We start from the raw sequence: 14479 nt of genomic DNA, 5'->3' as shown, positions 1-14479 counted from the left end.
AGACTTAAAAAGGCCGTACAAACAACAATTAAAACACTACAAACACAAGAAAAATAAGTAAAAATGTTTAAATTAATAAAGTTATGTTTGGCACTGATATTGCCAAATCTTCCTTGGCAACGACGCCAAAAACTTGACGAGCGTGGGGTATACATATAACAGTTAGCTCATCCATTGTCAAGTTTTACATTTATAAAATCCTAAACACCCCACACGCAATTTTTTGCAAGTATACGAGTCGTTTATTGAGTATAGGGGTATTAGGTGTCGATCCCGCAGGGAAGATTGTCAATTATCAATATTTTTTGAATTTCTTTATTATTTAGACTATCACAAGTACAAGAAATTAAATCTACACTATAAAAGTAATAAAATAGTGAAAACTCCTAGAGGTATGGAATTCCTTACTATTCTTGCAAGTGAAGTTACTAGTTAAGTGAATTCTGTTATCTTAGGTAGTTATGGCGTAATTTCCTAATGTATGTGAAACCTATTCTCGTAGCGAATCAATTATACTTGTAACTAAGCCAAGCCTACTGTCGTGGTTATGAAATTAGCTACAAGCTCATTCCTTCTATGAAATTACATGAAACAAGTTACTAAAGTCACATAAGTGCATATCTACTCTCGTGAGTGTATTCCCTAGGTTTATCACTTCCTTGAACTAGGTTAAATTCAAATTCTTATTGTAAACTTAACACCTTAAGATTATCATAATTAATGGCCGGTTAATCACGATTGGAAAAGCAAAAGTGATAAATAATTTGCTCAAAATAATATCATCAAATAACCAAGTAAGTATCACTAACAAGATATAGCAAGTCCATCCATACTCTAGGCATAAACTTTAGAAACACATATTGAAATACAAATCCAAAACTTGCATATTAATCACACTTAAGAATCCAATACAAAAGATAAAGAGTTGGAGAAGAGATAACCCTCGTCACATGAGTTTCACCCCCTCCTTCTTCATTTCTATCTTCATCCTAATTTAGCGAATATACAAGAGTAGATAGAAACTATACTACTTTATACTAAACTAAACTAAACTAATGAACTAAGGAAATTCTAGTGAAGACTACATTTTTTGTGAGTTTATCTAGCCTTCCAAAGTTTTTAAAATGTTCTCCAAAGGCTGCTATTTATAGAGGATTCCATGCAAGAGACAAAGTGTTAAATCATATTAAGATTCCTCTTGAGCCCATAAATTAAGAATCATTTCAATCTTATTTTTGTAACTCAAGTTATGGCCAAAATACCAAAATGTGTCATATCCTCCAATCTTTTCTTTTCTTGTTTCTTTATTATATCATCATTTGTTCTCCATGTTAACTTGAATTAACTTCAAATCATCGTATTTTATACAAATACTCCATGTGTAACTTCTTTTAATGATTGAAACATTAAATTTTGTGAAGGGAAAAATGCACTTTTCATCCTCAAAGTTTGGGCTATTGATCAATTTCATCCTCAAAATTTCACCCAAAACACATTTCATCCTCAAAGTTACGTAATTTTGGCCAATTAAGGACAATTGATGGGAAATGAAGAAATTGGCGTTAGACCCAACTGTAAACCCACAAAAAATGGGTTAAACCGAATGGAGTCCTTTTTTAACGGAACAAAAATTGTTGAAACAGATGAAAACCAACATTCTTCTCCTTCTTCCCTCTGTCTTTTTGCAACCCCAAAATTTTTTAGCCAATCTTTGGATTTGCATCTGTCCCTACAGCTTTGGCACATGACCAGTAACGTAGCTGCAGCGTGCTCTTTGCATAGTGGTGTACCTTCTTCGATGGCCATCACTAGAAAGTGGATTATAAGAGATGCAGTCTCAACAACCTTCTTCAGTGCAATCTCTGACGAGGAAACCATCTTCTCTAGTAATGCCCTCGCCTTCTCAATCATCTCTGATTGTTTTCCGAACTCATACATTAGTTGAAGCATGGCTTTTACCATACCAGAAGAAACGATAGATGGGATTATCTGAGGATAGGTGGAGAGATTGTGAAATGTGGATATGATATCGAGCTTAGCCTGCACGCTTAGATTCTGGAAACCGCGTTCTTCTACCAATTGGAAATTCAGGAATCCAACCAGGATCGAGATAGCCCCATATGCTGCGATTGCTAGCTTGTTAGCGGAGCAAGAAGAAAGAACCAAGAGGGTTGCTGCTGCAAGGTCAATCAATGACTCTTTTTGGCATTGAATGATCTCCAGCAATACTGGTATGGCACCAGAATTTGCAATTAGGATCTTGTTTCTGCAAAATCACAGCAAAATTAGATGGGGAACAATTCTACAGCCAATGCCTTCGGATGCAACTTCAAAAGCTGTGTGAGGACACGCAAAATTTTCTTATTTTATATTCTTTTATTTTATTTCCTCGTGTGCCATTTTTTTTTACCTTACCCTATTATATTAATTTACCAGAATTTTTTATAAGAAAGTACAGTTTTTAAATCATTTTTCGAGTATAAGTTAGTTTATGGGACATTAGTAGTGTATATTGTACGTGGGACCCGCTAGGGCGTTAAGTGCGGTGAATTTTGACGACTAGGTAAAGTTTTGTATTAAGGGACATTATTTTACCAGGTATTAGGAGATGATTAGAGGTTAGCTAGATTAATTAGTATTGGGAGACAAGAGGATGAGATAAACATTAGAGGTGCCACGTGTCGCGTTATTATTCGAAGGTGGACCTTGACCAAAGCTTTCTTACTTTCCTAAAACCAATTTGGACCAAAATTTCCTCTCACTTTTTCTTGCTTTGGCCGGCCATTGAGGAGAAAGAAAAGAGAGAAAACCTTCACCTTGTCTCTCAATTCCAAGATCAAATCTTGAGTTCCAACCGTTAAAACCTCAAATTACCTCATAAAATGTCCTTGCTAGGAAGGATTAAAGAGGTTGGTGGAGTGGTTTTGGAAGAGAAAGCACTAAGCTACCTTATCTCTTGTGGTTCTAAGGTACTTTGTCAAGAAATTCCCTCTTTGTTCTTAATAATGGTAAATTAGTGATTTTTAGTGGCTAAATATGCTATTTTGTGGAAGATTTCATGATTTAAGGTAGAGTAAGATAAATTTCAGATTTATTGGTAATTTTTCTGTCCTTATATGATAATTATTGGTTGGCCATGGACTGATAGCTTGATATGGTGTAAAATGAAGTTTTTATATGTTAGTTGTGGTTGTTTGCGGAAAATTTCAGTTTGTAGAGTAAAATTTCAGTTTTAGGGTTTCCAAAATTAGGGCTTTACTATGGTTGGTTGTTGAGCTCTTAATTGGCTAAGATTGAAGGGTATTGTGACGCTAATTAAGTGTGTTAAATGATTTATGATTTGTATGTGAAATTGTGGCTGAATTGAGATGAGATTGGGTGGATGTTAGGTTGGAAAAGTAAAGAGAAACAAGGGAAGTGCTGCTGAAATTTTCGCAGGACCCTTGAGCAGTTATGGGAAATCTATTGTATCTTGATGAAGAAAAATCGAAACTAAGTTTCATTTGTTGCGTTTGAAACTAGATTCATAGAGTTACAAACCATGAAAATTTCAGACCCTAGTTCTGTCTGTGTAATTTATGGTGATTTTCCAAAGTTGACTGAAATTACATACCTATTTTGTCTTTTACTGGATAAAGCAGCGACTTGAGGCTCGAATTTGACTGACTTGTGGTATGAATCTTATAAATGTGTCTTCTGAGAAATTGTACCCCTTTGAGTCTATTTTCCGATGGTATAAATTTTATCAATTTTGGACTTAAGAATCTTGAGATATGATTTTTCAAATAGTAGTGCACAAAACTGGAAAATCCTATTTTCCTAGAATTATTCTTACTTTCATTTTGCACCTTAAGTTTGGAGTTAGTAAATCATTGTAGGTATGATTTTGGGTAGAAGCGAAGAGTTTTTGGATCGTTCATGTCTTTAGGACCAACTACTACCTTTTCACTCCAAAACTATATTTTTGTGTTGCATTGATAATTTACTTAGTTAGGCATATGACTCGTAATCGAGTCTCAATTGTTTTAACTTGGTGGTCTAGGATGTGCCGGTGATCCAAGTACTTCGGGAGGAAACGTTTGAAGTTATTTGTTTGAACTGGTGAGTGTACCACTTCCCTAATTTGTTGCTTATCTGGGCTATCTGTGACTTCTGTATACTCTGTATGAAACGAGGGTGTACTTTATCACACTCGCTTCTCTCATCTGTTTATTCTGGTTCCTGTATACTGTATAAGTCTGTATTTGTTATATGTATCTGTTCTCTGTATTTGTTGATGTCGTTTGGAGGGTTGAATCCAACGACCATTCTATAACCTTTGAACTCAAAATCGGGGGTTAGTTACTCGAGTCAAGCCGGCAAGAGTCTGGTCGATTAGATAACGAACCACGGTAGTCCACTTCTAGGAAATCTTTGGGTATTAGAGACTCTAGATTTCCAGTATACTCGAGTATTACCACCCACTATTACTGTTGAGGTGTTCGGGCCTGGTGAGAGATATGTTTGGTGAACGAAATTAGAGTTAAAGTGGTACTCTACTGGATGGGTTACTTTATTTGAAAGTTGACGGAGTGTCAACTACTATTTGATCAAACTCCGGTGAAGCAATATGAATTTTGGCTCCTGAGAGCCACCTGTATTCTTTCCATTTGAGGTGTTTGTTCATCTCCTTATATGTTGTGTATGTGTGCTTTAAAAGTGAAATGCCATGATTCGTAATTACTTGTATTTTTGGTACCTCATTGAGCGTAAGCTCACTCCCTTCCTGTTATCTTTGTTTTTCTTACAGGGAACAACACTTTTGAACCGTGATTTTGAAGAAAGGGTCGAGCTAGTGTAAACGTTCTTTTGTTAAGCTCTTTTGTAATCAAAATCCTAATTGCCTTTTAATCAAGTATCACGTTTTGATTTGTAAAGTTTTCTATGTATGTATATAAGTGTTTAATCATGTACATTAAGTGTATTTGTTTGAGATGGTACCTTTGGACTTGTTGAGATGCTACTTGTAACCATTGGACGATCGGATGAGCGCGGCATTTGAACAAAGAAAGAAAATTTCTGGCAGGAACTGTTCATCGAATCCGGCCAGTTTTTGGCTGGATTAGCAGGGGATTTTGAAAAAATTTTGGGTTACTCACTGCCTCTAATCCGGCCAGATCTTGGCCGAATTGTGACGTGATCGCTTTCCGTTTGCATTTTCGTTTTCATTTTTGATTCTGTTAAGGTGTTTAATCGAAGTACTATGTCACCGTGTGGTTTAGAAATCATGTTTCCAACTTAGTAGTCTCCGATTGTGTGTTTTCTTGTGGATCCATCGCGCATTATGCAGGATTTTGTGTGATTTGACTCCGTAGTCCTGGCGAGAGTTGGGCAGGCAGTCCGCCGATCCCTTTGGTTCACCTTAAGGGGAGGTGGGGCTGTCATTAACTAATGCAAACAATACCTTTCACTGTGAAAAGCTAGACAAAGCATAGCAGAGTGCTGCTTCAATGGCTTCATAATCTTGTGTACGAAGCATCGTAACGAGCCGAGAAATGATCCCTCTTTCTGCTAACTTCTGTCTTAGTTTGGTTGCAAGTTTACCAAGTTCTCTAGCAGCTAAAATCTGAGCTTCCCGTTCATTACATAGAAGGGCTTCCACTATCACGTCTTCCATGGTTGGAAGCCCTCTATCCCCCTTGGTCACTTGTCAACTCTCTTTATGTGAAAATGAAAATATAGAAATATAGTATTTGATTGCTTCAAGGTGGTGTAAGGTTTGGCTTTTGGGAAAAAAATTTTGGGGTTGCAAAAAGGCAGAGGGAAGAAGGAGAAGAATGTTAGCTTTCGTCCGTTGCAACAATTTTTGTTCTGTTAAAAAATGGGTCCATTCGGTTTAACCCATTTTTTGTTGGGTTTACAGTTGGGTCTAATGCTAATTTCTTCATTTCCCGTCAATTGTCCTTAATTGGCCAAAATTACGTAACTTTGAGGATGAAATGTGTTTTGGGTGAAACTTTGAGGATGAAATTGATCAACAGCCCAAACTTTGAGGATGAAAAGTACATTTTTCCCTCTTGTGAAAACATGAAGTTTTTACTACTTAGCACCATAGAAATGCAACTTTGCACTATAAATCTAATTTATTTTACTTTAATTTAACTAAAAATACACTAAAGCACACATAAATGACCATACAAAAGTGCATGAAATAATCACTTATCAAACTTGTCTACACTTGAATCATTGCTTGTCCTCAATCAAAAAGAAATTTAATGCAAAATGATGATTCAAATGTTTGATATAAAACATGTGCATATTTCAAATTCAATTCTTCAAAACCAAGTAAACAACCATTATGCAATTATTCCTTTTACCTCAAGTACTCATAATATCAAGTAAAGAAGAGACTATTATACCATAATTTCAACATATCATTTTAATTTCTCATCCTTACCCAATATCACAAGCTAGTCATATAGTCAATAGGTAGCTTCCTAATCCCATGATCATCTATTTTTTTTCAATCTAAAACACAGATTAATTCATAAATATACAAATACTTACTCAAGTTATGAAAGTGCTTTTTGATACGACAATTGATATTTTTAGATGAAGATCCCTAGTCACTCAACAATTCACATTCTTGAGTCGCTTCGCATACTCTTAATTCAAATGCCATTTTATGCAAAAGTTGACATTTGTAAATGAAAACCCCTAGTTACTACGCACAAGAACGATTGTAGTATAATCAAATCTTATCCTTTCTTTCTTTTTTTTTTAAAAGTAAAGATAATAAATGAACATTCCCTCAAAAGAATAATCATAGGAAGAGTACTGCATTTGTTGACTATATTTATCACTCAACTATGTAAAATTAAGTAAAGAGAAGAAATTTTATCAAATATGCAAAATTTAGGCATAATTTCCTCTACTTTAGAGACATACGTTCCTAAAAAGCAAAAGTTATAATCACACAATAGCCATTTTCAAGTTAAATTAGAAATGAATTTCTCAAGTCATATATATTTAATTCAACAAATGGGAAAATTTGAAAACTAATAGTTTTCGATGTAGTTATTATCCAAGCCCGACCCGGTGGTCGAATTGGTCAATCCGGTGAACTGCCCATTGAGCCAAGTTGGGTCTCTAATTGGACCGTTTAAGCACAGAACCCATTGACTGGTCAATGACCCAGCGGTTCATCAGGATTAAACCGGGAACTTTGCCGGTTTGTGGAAAAATTTTAGTAAACTCTTGCTAAGATTCAAACTTGAGACTCTAGGCATGTATCTATGACATACTCACCATAGACCACTTGCCATATGTTAGTTACATAGTCTTCTTATACTATATGAACATTTTGTCAATTCTATCTTTATTCTTTTTTATTTATCTAAAACAAATTTATTTGGAATCTTTTAATAAAGACTTACCCCTCGAAATTCTATAAGTTATAAAATGGATTTCAAAAATAACATATTACATAATTTATTTTAAAGACAAATATTTTTTTAATAATTTTTTGCGCTTAAAATTCATAAATAAACTAGATAATTATACTAAACATAGATAAAATTTGACAAATAAATTTTGGTGGATTACTAATTAAATTTATGTTTTGCTGATTCTTATATAAATTAATTATTCTATAGTGAATTAAATTAAATGAGCATTGCTATGACATTGTTTATTACAGTTTATATCATATATCCTATATAAAAAATTATGAGACATAATATTTAAATATATTTAGTGACCTACTAGTTCAACCACTAACCCACTAGTTGAACCAGTGATTCATTGACCCACCTTCTTCGCCGGGTTACTCTTCGAACCAGGTTTAATAACTATGATTTTCAAAATTATTGCCCTTGTACTAATTTGATAAATTTTGAAAATTTTTGGGGTAATTTTACAATTTTGGAAAAGATTTTAAATATATATATATGGGTAGAGTTTTCCCTTATAACTAGATGGAACTCTATGCTAACAAACCCAATTTTGAACAAATTAAAAACACAATAACATTCTCAAACTCAAGCCCAATTTTTTCAATCAACAATCAATCATAAACATTAGCAATAAGTCCAAGTTTATCCCTCCCCTACACATAAAGTGCACATTGTTCTCAATATGTAAAGAAGGTAAACAAGGTAACGAATACTCCCATATCAACGTAATTGAAGTATCACAACCATGTAAGTTTCTCGATCCATCATGAAGTTTACGAACCATTTGCCACAGTTCTACAAAGAGAAACTTCATAAGTTTCATTTATAACCATTAGTAGTGTCAAACTTAAAAAAGAATAACAAGCTAATAGGGTTCAAATAATGCAAAAATCATAAAGGCATGAACTCTTGTAAATAACCATTCACCATTGTCTTGTCATGTACCGATATAAAATAGACAAGTAACTACTTAAAGTACAAAAGCAATACCTCACTACCTAAATGTCTATACATTTAAACTTTTTTGCTCAAATGCCTAGAATCATAAATGTAAGAAATAAATCTTCAACTAAGCATGTTATAAACACCACCATATTATAACAATTTAGGAGGAAATTAAACAAGGATCACATACTATGCACATGTTTAAGTTCAACTCCAAAAGTGCCACACAAATTGCTAAATTCTTCAAATATTTAAAATTAATCATCCAATCATGCTCCATATGAAGAATAAGCAATAATTAACTCATTATAATACCTAAACATCAAGTCAAATGCATCAGTTCCCAAGCTAGTTACACTCAAACCCTACAACTTCAAAAGTTTCCAAATTGTCACTCTATCTAATGAATGTAAACATATAAGCATAATAATAAAGTCACATTTTAGCTATTTCAATCATCCAATTATGTTTAGTAACATTCCAAGACCAATTTTCATATTGATCAAAATATAGGAATATGTAGAAAATTGAAACATACATCATCATACTCCCACAAGTGATCATATAAATATGTTTAAAAATGCTAAATAAGCTAATGGAGCTCAATATATCAACAAACATCATCACAAATTCACCACTTAAAAATTGTCAAAAAAACTCAAGATATGCTTAAGTGGCAAAACTTAAACTACCAAATTATATTGAAGAAACTTACATTGAATTGGTGGAGTGATGTTTTGAAGTAAATAACGCAAAACCCCCCAAAAATATCACGCAAAATAACCTCCAAATGATCAAATTTTAGATTTGACAAACCCAGGAAGCTTGAGCTTAATTCAAAAATTCAAATGTTTTTGGATGTTTCTGATCAGTGGAAATTGTTCTGAAGAATATTTGAGGTATTTATATAGTGATATAAAGCAAGAAAAATGAATGAAATTATAGATTTGAGGAGGTTAAAAGGTGAGAGGTCTTGTGCGAGGAAGAAAATAATAGAAGTGGAAGAGGTGCAAAATGAAATGAGTTTGAAAAGGCAACTATTTAAGCTTTCACAAAGGTGAAACCGGTTCTTGGATAGAATTCATTTCAAGAGCCGGTCTCTATCCCATGTTTATAGCCAAAGATTTGATTTTCATGTGCTCAATGGCTATTTTTCCAAATTCAGTTCAAACGTGTCATTTCACTTCAAATCATCTTTTATCCATAAAAACACATTTGCATGCAATGATTTCATGCTTATTTTTATGAGGCTAACATTAGAGACTTTATAGTACAAAGCGAGCATGGAACTTCTCTGTTAGGTGTTCCAAATGCACGTTTTGCTCTTTTCTCGAATTCCTACAAAATAAACATAACAAACGAATTTTAAACTCACAAGAAAAGTAAAAACACACTAAAATGAAATGAAATCACAAAAATATTGTGTTGCCTCCGAACAAACACTTTTTTTGTAGTCAATAGCTTGATTATTCTTGTGTCCTTGTCAACGTAGCTTTGTTAATGAATTATCCATCAATCTTGGATGTGGTAGATCAATGATTGATGACTCCATCTCATGAGCCTTATCTCCACATGATTTGAGAGTTGAAAGTAGTTTACTTATCTCAAGTGTTTTATAGATATTATCTTGTATGTGCACCATTTGAGAACTTATTAAAGGAACATCCGTCTGACTTTCTTGGGTGATTATGACCTTGGAACCTATATTTTCAAAACAATCCTCAAGAGGGATTAAATGTATGTCATTAATGGTTTCCTCTTTAGTTTCACAATTCATTCCAAAAATATTATCATCAAATGGGTATTTCCTCATTAAAGTTCATAAATGAAATCCAATTTAACATGTAACATTCCCATCATTCGTGTTAAGATTGAATTCACTATCCTTGGATGAATTCACTATTCTTGGGTTGAATTCACTATGCTTGGATAAAATAGCTTCCCCTATAACATTCAAATATTCTTGTATTCTACCCAAGTGTGAAGCCAATTCATATAATGTATTCTCAATCCTATCAAAATGGTCAGATGTCTCCTTAGCTAGCATTTCAATAGCTAACTCCCAAAAAGGCTCAGATTTGTGTTGGACACAATGGGGTTGGACATCATAAAAATTTGAAGAATTATTATAAGTATATTGATTATTCCAATCATAATCATAAGAATTACTCCAATTAGAATTGCATTGATCAAAATTAGAAATGTAATGCCCAAATTCACTATAGTAATTCACATTTTGTGTTTACATACATTCATAAGTTGCATGATAACCTCCACACAAATCACAAATTATATGACTAGAATTAAAAGCATTAGCATTCTTGTTTTGCTCAATCACATGCATCATATTGTTCAAATCATTAAGTTTAGCATTTAAAGCTCCGATGTCATTTTCAAATGACATACCTTCGGATATTTTTTGGTTACCTCCATAATTGTAGTTTTAAAAACTGTAAGGGTCTATTGCCAAACTTCCTTCTCTCAAGCTTTTATCTACAGTTATTCTCTATCCTTCTCAAGACCTAAAAGCACTTTCAAACCAACTCAAAAGCACAATTAGTCAAGAAAGCTAGATTAATTAAAGCACACGAACTCTAAACATAAGAAAAAGACACAAAAAATTCAATAAAAATAAGTAAAAATGTCTAAACTTGATGAGATATTGAAATAAACTTAGCATTGATATTGAAATAAATCGTCCTTGACAATAGTGCCAAAAACTTGATGAGATTTTTACTTTGCACCAAATTTTAGAAACCTAAATACCCCATTTTTTGCTAGTCTATAGATCATTTATCGAGCATAGGGGATATTAGGTGTCGATCTCATAGGGAAGATTGTTAATTACCAATAGTTTTCAACCTTCCTTATTATTTAGATGATTACAAGTTAAAGAAGGTAAATCTAGGCTACAATCATGAAATTCAATAAAATAAAAATGACAATAAAAAACTCTTAGGGCTATGAAATTCCTTAATATTCTTACAAGTGAAATTATTAGTAAATTGAATATTGTTATCTAGGCTAAACATGGCATAATTTTCCTAATCTATATGAAACTTACCCACGTAGTGAATCAACTATACTTGTAACTAAGCTATACCTACTCTCATGGTTATGAAATTAACTACAAGTTTATTCTTTCTAAGAAATTACATGGAACAATGCCACCAAAATCTCAAAGGTGTACCTTTACTCTCATGAGGGTACTTCTTATGTTTAACACTCAGTGTTAAATTCCAATTCTCATTGCAAATCTAACATTTTGAGATTATCACAATTAATAGTTAGTTGATCATGATTAGATAAGCAAAAGTGCTAAATAACTTACTCAGAATAATAGTATCAAATAATCAAGTAAACATCACGAGTAAGATATAGAAAGTTTATTCATAATTCTAGGCATACATTTTAGCAGCATTTAATAAACATAAAATCCAAACTTGTATAATAACTAAACAATGGAATCTAATACAAAAGACAAAGAGTTTAAAAAGAAATGTAACCCTTGTTATATGAGTTTATCTCCTCCATCTTTGTCTCCTTCATCTTTGCTTAGTTACACATAAGAGAGGATGACACACCACTACCTAAACTATCCTATTGCATCCTAAAACTAAAAAAATATATGAAAACTACATTTTGAAGTGAAGAAGTGTCTTCACCCCTCCAAATTTAGCTCCCAAATTGAGCAACAAGATCCTATTTATAGAGGAAATTCTCTAATATTCCAAAATTTCATCTCTCCAGGATACCAAGAAGTCTTCATATTCAATGTGAAAGTTTGACAAAGAATCTCAAAAAGTCCACAAAAGTTGCTAAAAGTTTATTCCAGTTGATAAAAGTTACTAAATGTTGACAAAAGTGATTGTCTTGAGTTTTGAACCTTGCCATCAAATTGATTTTCTAGTTCAAAAGTGAAAGGTAGAAAGATGCATCAAGAAGAATCAAATTGCACAAGTTGTAGAAGTTGCACAACAATTTTTGGATAAGAAATCGGACCTTAGACAAGAACCGATTTCTTTTTCGACATGAAATTTCAATCAGCCTCAAAACCGTTCTGCTTCCATACTATTGCTTCAACTATTTTTTGGTCAGAAATGGTTTCTTCCCTGATATTTTAACCTATAAAAATGGCTAAATTAGCTTTGTGTTAAACATGAAAGTTGTAACCCTTTAAATTAACTTTCCAATGGCAAAACAATTAGGTCAATTAGAGGTCTGGATGTTTAGATATAATGAAAATACTGAGACTGGTCAGACAAGCATCGTGGCAAAAACCTGCTTCAGTAATTTGGATATTTAGCTTTGAGAATGTGAGAACTGGACTTTGATGTCTCCTAAGCATTGTAAAGAATTGTCTTTACTTCAAAATGGATTAAGAATCATCTCAATTCGATTTGTGTAACTCAAATTATGGCCAAAATACCGAAATGTATAATGTCCTCCAATCTTTCCTCTTCTTGTTTCTTTATTATATTATTATTTGCACTTCATGTTAACTTCAATTAACTTCAAATTATCAAGTTTTATACAAATACTCCATGTGTAACTTGATTTAATGATTGACACATTAAAACCTACAAAACATGAAGTTTTCACCACTTAGCACCATAGAAATGCAACTTTCTTACAAATGCAACTTTTGACTATAAATTTAATTATTTAATTTTAATTTAATTAAAAACACAATAAAACACACATAAATGACCACAAAAAAATACATAAAATAATCACTTATCAAGCATGTTTTAAAAAAATTGTTACAAACAATTACAAATAAGCCTTAAATAAAAAATGCAAAATTAATTAATTTTAAAAAAAATCAAAATAATCACATATAGTCAAATCTAGCAAAAATTGATCTCAAAAACATTTTTTTCTCAATTTTTGGGAATTTTTAAATAATTTTCTTACATTTATTTCAATTTTCATGCAATTTCATGAAAATAAGAAATAAATAAATATATAATCCAACAATTAAAAATAATTAATTTTAGTTGTAGGCGAAATATGACATGTGAAACTCACACTGTCTCCCCACTAATTTATTATCTCAAAATTTTAAAATTTTATATCATTTTTTCTAAATATATCAATAATAATAATAATAAATTTTGAGCATAAATACATAATTGATTAAAATACCACTGCATATGGATTTAAACATAACCTGTTTCATGCACCCTGGATTAGGGGCGGGAACGGTCATCAGATTGACCGTTCCCGAGCGGTCATCTCACAAACAGAAAGGAACGGCGAGAAATGAACCACGTCTGAAGGCTTCTGTTTGGCCCAAAACAAAGTCGTTTTATTAAGTGAGAAGGTAAAAAAAATGGATAGAAGTGCTGACCGTAACGGCATGTTACAAAACGTCAGCACTATTAGTAAGCAAAGTCCAGCCCAAAACGAAAGGTTGAAAATGAAGAGCCGCACTTAGACTCCTTCCCAAACCAAACGAAGCAGTTGCTGAAATTCACAACTGCTTGCAAAAAGCTACGAGAGGAGAAATAACAAAGAAAAATAGGAGATTGGCAACACTCTCCAGTGTGACATTGCGAAAAGCTGTGGAAGTGCGGCATTGTTGAAGGAAAAGAACAGCAAGGAGAAGCAAGAAATGGTGGAGTCGTGGACAAATTTTTGGTGATTCGGGTTTATTAAAAGAAGAAGAAAGGTGAACCCAAGTTTGAAGAGTGGAAGATCGTAGAATCCAGAGTAGTGAACGATCACAAATCAGTCAGGTAAAACAATTTTGAGTCCTAGAATGATGTAGTAACGTGTGTAATTTGACAAAAAATTTGAAGGACCTTACTTGTGGATGTTGTTGGTGTACAGTATGATGATTGCTTAGAGGGATATCACGTGATCACGATTTTGTGTATAGTAATTAATAAGTGCAACATGATAGGAGTATTATGTGGTAGTCTTTGAGCATGACGACGTGAGAGTGGGAAAGGAGGGGGAAATCTTGGGGTACAACTACTTGAGAAAATGTGTGCATGAGTTTGGGAGTTCGTAGGTGTACAAAATAGGTGTAGATTATAATGAGTATGTGCTAAGTAGATAGTACAACGTGTTGAGTGTATCATACACTGCTACAT

General features: G+C 33.0%; 1 protein-coding gene across 1 annotated transcript; it reads right to left on the bottom strand.

The window, feature by feature from the left end:
* Positions 1 to 1527: 1527 nt before the first annotated feature.
* Positions 1528 to 5656, bottom strand: LOC113740829 (uncharacterized). Its single transcript, XM_027268348.1, has 2 exons — positions 5451 to 5656; positions 1528 to 2266 (listed from the first exon to the last, which is right to left on the bottom strand). Exons 1-2 carry the CDS (start codon positions 5654 to 5656, stop codon positions 1528 to 1530), a joined length of 945 nt encoding a protein of 314 aa, XP_027124149.1.
* Between the last annotated feature and the right edge of the window lie 8823 nt (positions 5657 to 14479).

This window comes from Coffea arabica, chromosome 4e (genome assembly GCF_036785885.1).
Source record: "Coffea arabica cultivar ET-39 chromosome 4e, Coffea Arabica ET-39 HiFi, whole genome shotgun sequence".
Taxonomy (NCBI): Eukaryota; Viridiplantae; Streptophyta; class Magnoliopsida; order Gentianales; family Rubiaceae; genus Coffea; species Coffea arabica.
The sequence above is the reverse complement of the archived record's forward strand: the minus strand, read 5'-3'. Positions and strand labels throughout refer to the sequence as shown.

Bases quoted from the DNA above. Each gene is read 5' to 3' on its own strand.
- LOC113740829 (XM_027268348.1), bottom strand. From the start codon at position 5,656: ATGGAAGACGTGATAGTGGAAGCCCTTCTATGTAATGAACGGGAAGCT. The intron at 2,267-5,450 runs GTGAAAGGTATT...GTGATTTTGCAG, and splicing joins GCTTTGTCTAGCTTTTCACA to AAACAAGATCCTAATTGCAA.